This window comes from Panicum hallii, chromosome 9, assembly GCF_002211085.1.
Source record: "Panicum hallii strain FIL2 chromosome 9, PHallii_v3.1, whole genome shotgun sequence".
NCBI classification, from domain to species: domain Eukaryota; kingdom Viridiplantae; phylum Streptophyta; class Magnoliopsida; order Poales; family Poaceae; genus Panicum; species Panicum hallii.
This window is the reverse complement of record NC_038050.1, coordinates 69361389-69372119: the sequence shown is the minus strand read 5'-3', so window position 1 is coordinate 69372119 and position 10731 is coordinate 69361389. Positions and strand designations below refer to the sequence as shown.

The 10731-nt window shown below is 48.7% G+C and overlaps 2 protein-coding genes across 2 annotated transcripts; both read right to left on the bottom strand.

Annotated features, from left to right (window-relative positions):
• Window positions 1–565: 565 nt before the first annotated feature.
• LOC112876181 (probable mitochondrial adenine nucleotide transporter BTL3) lies at window positions 566–4710 on the bottom strand. The gene is made up of 4 exons (XM_025940234.1): window positions 3901–4710; window positions 2039–2342; window positions 1482–1949; window positions 566–1060 (listed from the first exon to the last, which is right to left on the bottom strand). The coding sequence occupies exons 1-4, from the start codon at window positions 4329–4331 to the stop codon at window positions 992–994; spliced, it is 1272 nt and encodes a 423-aa protein (XP_025796019.1). The 5' UTR covers window positions 4332–4710; the 3' UTR covers window positions 566–991.
• Window positions 4711–9266: 4556 nt separating this feature from the next.
• LOC112876080 lies at window positions 9267–10657 on the bottom strand. The gene is made up of 2 exons (XM_025940118.1): window positions 10196–10657; window positions 9267–10087 (listed from the first exon to the last, which is right to left on the bottom strand). The coding sequence occupies exons 1-2, from the start codon at window positions 10418–10420 to the stop codon at window positions 9629–9631; spliced, it is 684 nt and encodes a 227-aa protein (XP_025795903.1). The 5' UTR covers window positions 10421–10657; the 3' UTR covers window positions 9267–9628.
• Window positions 10658–10731: the final 74 nt, after the last annotated feature.

Here is a 10731-nt window from a genome sequence, read left to right as displayed (position 1 = left end):
CCCACCCAGGTCCCAGTGTCTCTTTTTAGCAGAGGATTTCAGCATCATTAAAATTACTCCCAATTCTTACAGCACAGGCCAGCGCTCCAGCAAAACGTGCCTCGTCCGCAGGCAGTCATACACAGTGCACGCCGTGCACTATCCCTCATGCGGTCATGCCAGTGCAGTGTTCCTGGCGTCCACGAAACCAGGCACACGCCAATGTTGCTGCTGCCTGTTTGCCACACACCGAGCACAATCGGGCAGCCTAGCCAAGCATCCGCCGACGACCTCGCAGTCGCAGGACTGGAGACACACCATCGATAAGCCTGCAGCCACCCGGCCTTCTGGATCAGGAAACTGTGACGCCATAAACATGCCCATGCTGCCCAACCGTGTGATGTCTGACGTGCACAGGTCAACGTCAAGACACTGAAACATGCGTGACTAGCTGACTACAACCATAATCCTGTTAACGATTAACGGTTACTGTACATCTACCGATTTGTGACCTCCCATCACCAAAAAAGAAAGAAACACTTCGTATCCTTCAATTGTGCATCAGAAAGTAAAAGCTGCAGGAGACTAGTCAAAGCATGGCCGCATGGGCCAGGGTCAGAACAAGAATCTCCCAAATTTCACTCTGAATGCAGTCAATATGTCAATACATCAAAGATTAAGAGTGGAAAATTTTGTCAATTGAACTTGGGCGAGGAGGCCCAGATGTCTGCTCTGGGGCATAGAACAATCCTCTATGAATAAGCGATTGGATCCGATGCTGAGCAGAACCTCACCGTGTACGATCTTGTGGATTAGTGGTGCATACCTCAAGATGAGTAATACTTTTACCAGCGTGAAGCTATCCTCTGCGCATCTGAAGCTTTCACGAGCAAGGCTACCGGAAAAATAGATGCTAAATTTACTGATAAGGTACTGATTTTTGGATTTTCATCAAGGTGATGTGAGCTGAGCCCCTTTGGACTTGCTTGGTAAGCTCAAGAAATAATTTGCATTACTCCACTTTCAGGACTATCTTCATCAACTCGTAAACAAAATAGCTTATTGACGCCGATGGCAAAACCTGAAAGAAAAGAAAAAAACAATTACTTCAGGTCATCTAAACAGACTAGCATGCAATGTTCAGGTAATCTGAAACAGGCTAGCATACACTTCAGCTAATCTTAAGTTCTGAACCTTTGAATGCTTTCTTCTTAAATCATTGCAGAGCTCCTGCTTAATTTTTGCTTGAGTTGCATGAAAGCCTTGTTAGCAGTCAGCATGCACTCATTTAATTGCTACTTTAGATAAATCATATGTCAAAAACTTTGCCACTTCCACTAAATATCTTTCCCATGGATATCTCCTCTCTTTACATGAATCAACATGCGCCTAAACCCAAGTGTGATTGCTAGTTTGCTAAATCTACAAATCAAGTGATGAACGGGTAGGCCTAGCCCCTCAACATATATAGAAGTAGATTCTCTGCTGGACGAAAAACATACCTGTAGCAAGCTGGGAATCAGGCCAGCATAAAGTGCTGGTACTCCACCTTGATCAACAATTTTAAGGCATGTTGCAAATGCATTCATTCTTGTTGCTTTTACTTGCATCTGTAGCTGCCTCCGAACTACTTCAAATGGGTACGTAGCGGCTTCAGCACAACAACCAGCAATGGCCCCATAGAGTAAGGTCCTGACAGTACCCAGCTCAAGTTGGTCTAATGCATTTGCCTCTTGTTTTTGTTGCTTCATCATCGATACCCTCTTCTTTCCCTCAGGCGAATGCAGATAAGCCATCTTCAATATGTCATACACTCCGTAAAATACAGCGCCAGAGGGTGCCATGCTGATAAGGGAAGGCACTAATCCCTTATACAGAGAGAAGAATCCTTCAGTTTGAATCATGTGACGGGCAACACCTATAACCCCACCCAAAGCTTCACCCCCAGGAGCTACCATCCTTGTCCTAATCTGAAATCAACAGGTCATATTCAGTGAGAAGATGACACAAAGTAAAAGATGAAAGAAATCAGGGATACAAAATCTTTAAAGATACATACTGTATCCATTGGTATGCACATCAGCGTTGCTGTTACACCGGCAAAAGCACCAGCAATAAATCTCTCAAAGTTTGTAGTTTCTTCATTACCAGACCATTTAAGCAGTTGCTTTCTGTAAGTGTCATATGCATAGAAGTTGACTGCCTTGAATGGAGCAGTGCGGAGAATATTGACAAAGTTCCCTTTCCAAAATCCTTTCAACCCTTGTGTTGTTGCAATAGCATGCATAAGCTCAAATAGATTCCTCTGCTCCCCACGAACTATATACTCCAACTTTAGCCTCTCAAGAGGAGCAACAACTGTTCTGCATGAAACAAAAAAATTAGGAAAGCAACTCCCCTGCCATTTTCCTCGAAAAGGAAATAATAATTACGGAAGCAATATCTATATAGCTGGAGTGATTACATAGACTCACAGTGCATAGTACTTATCATGAAAGTGAGCTAAATCGAAAGGCTTATCTACTTGGCAGTAACAAACTACAAATGGAACAGGCTAGGAGAAGCTCCTACCAGGTCTTTTTTAGTTTCTTTTGGTTGTCACATTTGAGATTTATCAGATCATAGCATAAAAAGATCATCATCAATACACAATCAGCTGAAATAGAGCAGCTAACATGCCAATTATGGCCAGAAATAATAATGTCAGTGGAGATCGGGAACCTGCAGATTTCTGGGTACTTTTCAACACCTCACTTATGATCCCTTAAATTCCTCAAAAGCAAAGATAGTTACTCAGATTTAAAGAATATATTCTGTTTCTCCCAAATCTAGAAGTAGCAACAGAGGGCAATCATGAAACTTCAATACCCAATGTCTGATATCTCAAGAAGCAACAGTACTGAAAGGACAAAAAGGAGGCAAAATCCCAAAAAGATGAGACTACAATTCAATCCATTCAACATTAAGTCAAAAACAAACCAGCCAACACATCAAAGCAACCAAAATAAGTGAACTTAATTCCCTTCTTCACAAATCAACCAGCCCTATAGCCAATAACTATCTCAAATAGCACATGACTTAAGCCTACTAAGCACGCAGTGTCAACTTGGATCCATAATTTTCTGAGGAAACAAAAGCAAGATTGATGTGTTCAAGACTCAAGATATCACTCTCAGCACCTAATAACCTATGCAAGTTAATTTCAAATCTCTAGGCTTGTGATTCTATTTGGGCTTTAATTTGCATGAATCCAGTTTCCTCATTAGATGCAAAAGGAGCTTGGCCACCTGAAACTTCTAACTTGCATTTAAGTCCCTGTTGCAACATATGCCATACACAACATAAGTACTTGACTTAACCTGTTTCACTCATGCTGTTCAAACACTGGACTAATAGCTATGACTTGTGAGGAGCAACTTCTTTGAATTCGCGTCTAAAGGTCAATATACACAATCCGCACAGAGCCTGAGAAGTAGCAACTAGCAAACAACAACTGTTTCCCCAACATCCAAATCAAAAGGAGCTGATATTGTTCAATACCAAAAGTCTGATACATTTTCACTAGCTAAGTAATCATCTACGTTGCTAGCTACTATATGCAACGCTGAATCATAGCCTACAGTAAACTATCTAGCCTTAAATCCAGAAACATCTGACACACGCAGGTCATCTAGTTCTCAGTTCAATAGGAACCCACACTAACTCAAGGGCCAAACAAGAGAGGAAGACTACTGAGAACAGAGTGGCAACGACATCCACAAGCAATTTGAGGCCAGCACTTATTTGGTGAATTTCATATTCAATATAAGAGCACGAATTATAAACTTATCTACCAACCTAAAAATGTAAAAAACAATAACTGAATGCAATGGGGTGGAGTAATAGTGCTATCAGTGTCAATCACGGACGATGCGGCTATACCTAGACACCATGGCAGCGACAGCTCCAGCCCAGAGATGCTTGGTCATGTTCAGCGCGCCAGCTCCAGCACGAGCATCCTTCTCCTGCAGCAGTAGCGCGTTCCCCTCCGCAACCGCGACCTCCTCCACCGCCTTTTTCCCCGCGACCAGCGCCTCCGCCTCCTCCGTCCCGCCCTTCTCCTCCGCGCCCGCGAGCAGCCCCACCGAGCCCGGCACGAACCCCCTGCCCCCCTTCACCGACATCGTCAGCGACAGGAACCCAGGCGGCGCCCCCCGCCGCCGCCGTGACCGGGTCCCGAACGAGACCGAGCAGCCGGGCATCGCCGCGAGGAGCGCGCCGTGCGCCGCCGCGTCGCCGGCGTCGAGGAACAGCCCCGCCGCCACCGCCCCCTCCCCCGCCGCGGGAGGCAGCCACATCTCGAGCCACGGCATCGCGGCGGACTGGACCGGACCCCAACCCTCACGCGCTGCAGCTTTCTCCTCGTCCTCCTCCCGCCGCCGTTAGGGTTTGCGAGGCGGCGCGATGCATCGGTTTTATCGACGGGGAACGGGGAGGAGGGGAAGCTGAATCGGACCGAGCGGAGTGGTTTATATAAGACGAGTTAGCTGCCTCGATCTGATGCGAGTGGCAGCCGCCGGGCGAGCAAGCGGATGCGAGTGAGGGAGGGGGGGATTTGCTCTTGTTCTTGTTCTCGCGATACGCGAGAGATTTGCTGGCGGTTGGGGGGCTTGGATCTTGCCGCCCGGAGGCAGGAAAGGCCAACGAGCAGCGAACGAGGCTGCTCGAGGTGGAATTTTTATTCTATTTCTGAGAAGATGAGCTTTTTTAAGAAAAATCAATGCTCTTTAGTTTTTGTCCTCTCATGTGAGTGGAGGGCTGGAGGCCCGTATTTGACTATTTTCTATGATTTTCCTTCTCGTTCGTGCGCGCATCAAGAATTCAAGACGGGGAAACTTCTGAAAAAGATTACGACGATATTTGCAAGTCCAATCCCGGACCTATAGCTACGGACGAGATTTGGAAAAAGAATGCTTGTTCAAGTCATACTCATACAGCATGGCAGCTTGTCTACCTAACTGGACCAAATTCTCCGGTAATGCAACCGCAAGCGGTGAGCGTGTCAAGTTACGTACAGAACACCAAATCCAAATCGCCAGTTCGATGTGCCGTGCGGACAGCTGCCCCTGTGTTCCCGAAGCGTGCAGGCTCTGCTCGGTCCTCCGTAGTTGCAGATCATTCCTGCAAGCAAAATGTCGGCGCCAAGCAGCAGGAGCCCGCCGAGGGAGCACACGACTCCCCAGCGTCTGGTATACTACTGGCTGGCTGGTGGCACGGCCGGTCGACGTGGCGCCCGCAGGCTCCACGGGCGGCTGCGCCTGAGTTGGATTGGATGGGAGCGAGCTCCCCGTCAGGACGACGCGCATCAGAACTCAGAGTTCCCTCGAGCATTTTGTTTCCTTTTTTTCTCTTCACCGCACAAGTACACCAAGCGTGTAACAAAAAAAAACCGTACGGATCAGTCGTCCGATATCTGTGTGCATCGATCGGACGCTCGACATGTATGGTAAGAGACAAGTATTAATATTATTATTATTATTTATTTATGTTCTGTAGTGGATGTTGCGCGAAATATGGTGTTAATATTACGGTAGGAATTTCTATCATTGAATCGGATGTTAGAATTATTTGTACATATATTTTTCTGATGTTGCAATTATTATTTACCAGTATGACCGACCATCCCATGAAAAATTTCTGATACGAGGTTCGGACGCTAATAGTGCTGAAATAAAAAAGTAATAGGGTATGTCCGTGTCGATTGTCAAGTTATTAAGAGAAGATAATATCAGAAATTCAGACACAAGATGTAAGATTTTTTCCCGTCGGTTCCTCCACCGGTTCCGATACGAACCATGCTGCCGCCACGCAGGCGCGCCTAGCTAGCATCGTACAAGTTTGGGTTCAAAGTTCCAGCCAAGGTAGCATTATTTGTTTTTTCAGGAAAATTGCAGTCTCTGTGTATGATCTGTATGTTGTGGTCTTACCATCGGAGGTGTGGCAGGGTACCCATCATAGTACAGTGGGAGGTTAACTAGTCGGTAAAATTAAAACGCTGCTGTATAGCATTTGCAGCTGCTCGATCACTGGAGGCGGGGAGCCAAAATGCAAATGCAGCTACGCTCTTCGTGAGATTACTATTTACTCAATCCGTCCATAAAATAATACAACTCTCATTTTCCGAGAAATCAAACAATTTCAATTTTAATTAAATTTATATAAAATAGTATTAGTATTTATGTTATAAAATAAGTATTATTAGATCTATCATGTAATATACTTTCATACTAAATCCATTTGGAGATACAAATGTTAATATTATTTTATTTAAATTTGATTAAATTTAAAATTGTTTGACTCCTTAGAGTTGCAATTTTTTTTTACGGATGGAGTACTTTCTCACCCGATAAAACAAATGGAGCAGCAGTTTCCTGCTAGTTTAAACTTTCAGCGTTCAAACAAAAAACACTACTAGCCCAACAAGCTTTTCTTGACAGCCCGGCCCAATGGAGCAGTGGTCAGGGCAGCAGTTTCCTTCAAAAACCTACTCTACCCAAAAGTTGAACCGATTAACCGAACATTCAGCTAAAAGGGGAAAAAGGATAAACTGGACCTTCCTTTTCAAGAAGGAACTTGCTTAGCTTATTGATAGAATCAACCGTATCACCAAACAGAAAACGAGCACGTTCAGGGCCGAAAGGAGGCGAGCTATCCTGAATGACCTACTTGCCTCTATCCAGCAATATCCGAGGCCTTCTTGGCACGCACATCTGCAGCAGCCGTACCACGCAAGCGATTAGCATCCATCACGGTAGTTGAACATTGCTAGCAGTCACAGTGCAGCTACTACCAGGCCTACCGGCTACCGCCCTCCCTGCGCCGGAGTAGAGTGAAGCAGGAGCTAGTAGCTCGACATCGATGGCGCTGTCCGGCTCTTTCTCCCCCTCGGTACGGGAAGGAATTGTTCCGTGTGATGCGTGTTGTCACAGTACTCGCAGCATTGACCGGCGGTGGACGGGCGGGTTTTAAATTCCGGCGTTACTCCGGCGCCGCCGAGCACGCTGCCACTGCTCCGGATTTAAGCCGCTCCACCATTCAATTTCTCCATCTACCACACCTATCTATACCACACACACAGCACGTCAACACGACCGAGCCGAGCCATCGAGTCGAGCGTGGCCCTGCTCCGGCTGGGACCAGGGCGGCCCCCTGCTAGGATGAAAATAAAAATGGTAATTTTTAATTCTTGAAAATTATTTTCAAAATTTTACTGACTTTTAAAGCTAAACGAAAATAAAAGTAATTATAAAAAACAAAAACGAAAATGATCAAAAAATATGGAAATGAAAATAATTTAAACGTCTTCCGATCGTTTTCGAGAAAAATCGTATTTTCGAGCTATTCTATCGTATTTTACCGATAGAAATACCGTATTCATGTACAATGCCAACACACCCTGCTCTCTATATTATTATTATTATTACAATATCATATCTATATTTTAGAGAGTCGTGACTTATTCATCCTAACTATAAATTACAACCTAGCGATCTGAATTTAGGGGACTATGAAGAGTGTCATGGATGGTAGGATTAATGTCTAATTTTTTAGTACTATAATATGAGATACATGTCATGGATGGATGGATAATTGGATCAATATCTTAACCATCAGTACTTGTGTATGGAATGTGTCAAGTCATATGTTAGGATTGTGGTCTATGGTTTAATATATTTACCATTTTTCAAAATATTGTTTCGACGGGTTTCGATCATTATCGACGCGTTCCCGATCATATATTTTTATTTTTGAAATTACCGTAATACCGATGCAGTTTTTATTTCTGATTATATCGTATTATTTTTGTTTCCGATTGAAAAATATGAAAGCTTTCACCGATGTTTCCGACGTTTTCATCCCTACCCGGTACGTCATGCTCGCGCTTCCTCCGGTCTGCGCAGCGGCCGGCCGGTGGCGTCCATGGAAGTCATCAACTCCCCCAACGACTAACTGGTAGTAAACCCTAGTACTCGCAGATCGCGTAGCCGCCACGTCTGTTTCACGTTCCCCGTGCATGGTTCGAAGGTGAAACACGAGGGGCGAGGCCGGCGAACCTCTCGCCGCTTTCACGTAAGAGATGCATGCCGCGCGCGTCCGGTAGAATGACGAGGAAGCTGCGAGCATCGGGTACCTGCAGCCGGTGCATGCGCGTGAGGGTGAGGGGGGAACTTGGCACTTGCAGGGAAATGGACCGTGCGGCTGGCGCATGCTCGTTTAGGTTTTAGATAGATTCATCTGAATTCATTCTGAACACTAGCGCAAAGAATTAGGGTGGCAGATAGATATACCACTCGTGAGCATGGGAGAGGTGATGAGCGCGTAGACTAGTTAACAGTAAGATCGCTGCACCGCCCGACGAGACAGTATTGCCGTCAACAATCACGCACGCACGCACAGTGGCAGGTGGCAAGTGCGGAGCACATCCACATAGATGGGCCCCGCTGATGCTGATTCGGCGCCGTGTCGAGCACGACAAACAAACGTCGTCGCGGAGGGTACAAGTCCTTGTTTGTTCGTCAACACAACGCTACGAAAACTCCTTGATTGTTCCACTCGCAAAAGTGGATATGCATGCATGGGTTGCATGTCTGGGAGTCGAGGATAACAAGACTTCGCATTGGGGAAATAACCAAAAAAAAAATCGGTCGAATTATCGTAAGTACGTAGGAGTAGCAAGCAGATGAACGTTGCACTCATCTCTTTTTCACGGAACGGAAAAGATGGACAGAAATGAGCACGAGTTAATGTTGTCCACTGTATCCAGCTCGCCCCGCTCGCGACGCCGGCCGGGCCGGGGTGCACCCGCGCAATGAATCGCCTCATTGTCGTGACAAGCGGAAGATGGCAACATTATACATGCGATTCAATACGCGAGAGGACAGTTCGTTGCACCCGCCATCCAGATGCTAGTAAATGGTCGACCCGCGCATTCAAAACCCCTAGCTCTGGTATCCACGACAGAAGAAAAAGAAAAAGAGAAACAAGAAGAAGAAGAAGATCATGTTCAAACTCCCAACGGCCCCCTGGACGCCGCGGTCGGGCGGCCACGCCCAAGTGGAATCACCAGGCCGTGTTTTGCATGTGCCTGCCCGAACCTGCCTTTTTGTTTCCGTTTGCGGGGCGGCCTTTCTCCGCTTGCTAATCGCTCTCGAATTGGAATGGGTACAGTGGCGAGGAGTGGTACTGGCTAGTAGTGTTGATCTCGCGAGCACCAATAATAAATTCCCGCGCGCCAACAGCCAACCAACTTTCCGCAACGAGCAGCACGCCCTCGCGAGCTCGGATTACATACATGCACGGACAAGTGACAGGTGCCGAAAGTTCCGAGCTACATTTATATGCACTTATATCCACATCACCATTGATCCCATCGCCATGCCGGACGATCGAACGGGGGTCGATCAACTCCACCCTGTTTGATTACCCACCTAGTTACGTGCATCACAGTGGCCTTAGTTACTACGAGCCCATTACTCTGTTGCTACGAGTCCATCGATCCCTGCACTTGCACATTCAGGTGGCTACATGTACACGTGCGGCATACTGGTCGCTCGTGCGCGCGTGCCGATCGAGGCGCACGGGATGGAACCATCTATTGGTTGGCCGATCGCTAGTCCCTGCAGCAGAGCAGCTGGAGGCCGAGCTTGAGGGGCGCCGCCGGCTCGGGCGGCGGCGGCGCGGCGCGGCTCGGCGTGTGCAGGAACTTGCAGTTGGGGCACGCGGGGCTGGCGCGGCACATCATCACCAGCATGTGGCACCGCACGCACACCGCCGCCACCATCTCCCGGCTGTCCTCGGCGGCCTCCGCGGGCGGACGGCGCTCTGCTGCCGTTCTTGCTGGTGCCGGCGGCGGGGCGGCAGGCTTGGGCTTCTTCTTCTCCTGGTGGGCGAGCGCCGGGCGCGGCGAGAACGTGAGGTTGAGCTCCAGGTCCAGCCCCGGCGGCGCGCAATTCGCCGACTCCTCCTCGTCGGCGGCGGCGGCCGGCGCGGCGCGGTAGTCCGGCTCGCCTCTCGGGTCCTTCCACGTCCGCTTCTGCGTCCTCGTGTTGTAGTAGTGGATCTGCCCCGACTGCACAAGCACGCACGATCAGAACGCGCGCGCGCCGGGGGGGGGGGGGGGGGGGGGGCATCAGAAGTATTGATCATAAACCGGGCTGCACGTTCGGTCGGTATGTACCTTGATGTCGAGGCAGCGTTGCCACTCGGGGGGAAGCGGCGCGGCGTCGAAATTGAGCTCGATTCCGTCGACGACCTCCCCGCGGCTGTCGTCGCGATCGTCGCCGCCGTCCCGCTTCCGCTTCTTGCTGGTGGCGGTGGAGGCGACGGCGGCGCTGCCCACGAGGGAGAGGCACGGCGGCCGCTTGCTGGCCTCCGGCAGGAGCGCCGACTGCAGAGACACCATCTGCTGCTGGTGTCGTTGCACGGCACCCTCGGTCGGTGCGGTGCCAGAAGTGGTGGTAGCGTACTTGGCTTGGTCGGGCGGGCCGGGTGCTGGCTCCTGGTGATGTATCCTTGTGGATCAGGCGACCGATGATCGTGTTGGGCTGTTGGCTTGGCTGGCTCCGGTGCGATGTGGGTGTGGGGGCGAGCATTGGGTCTGGATTCGGACGCAACGGGGGATTATATAGGGCGGAGGAGCCCTCGGGTGGTTCGGCCTCGTCGGGGGCCGGAAATTTATGAGCCCGGAAGTGGTAGCCAGGATCTTAAAGGGGA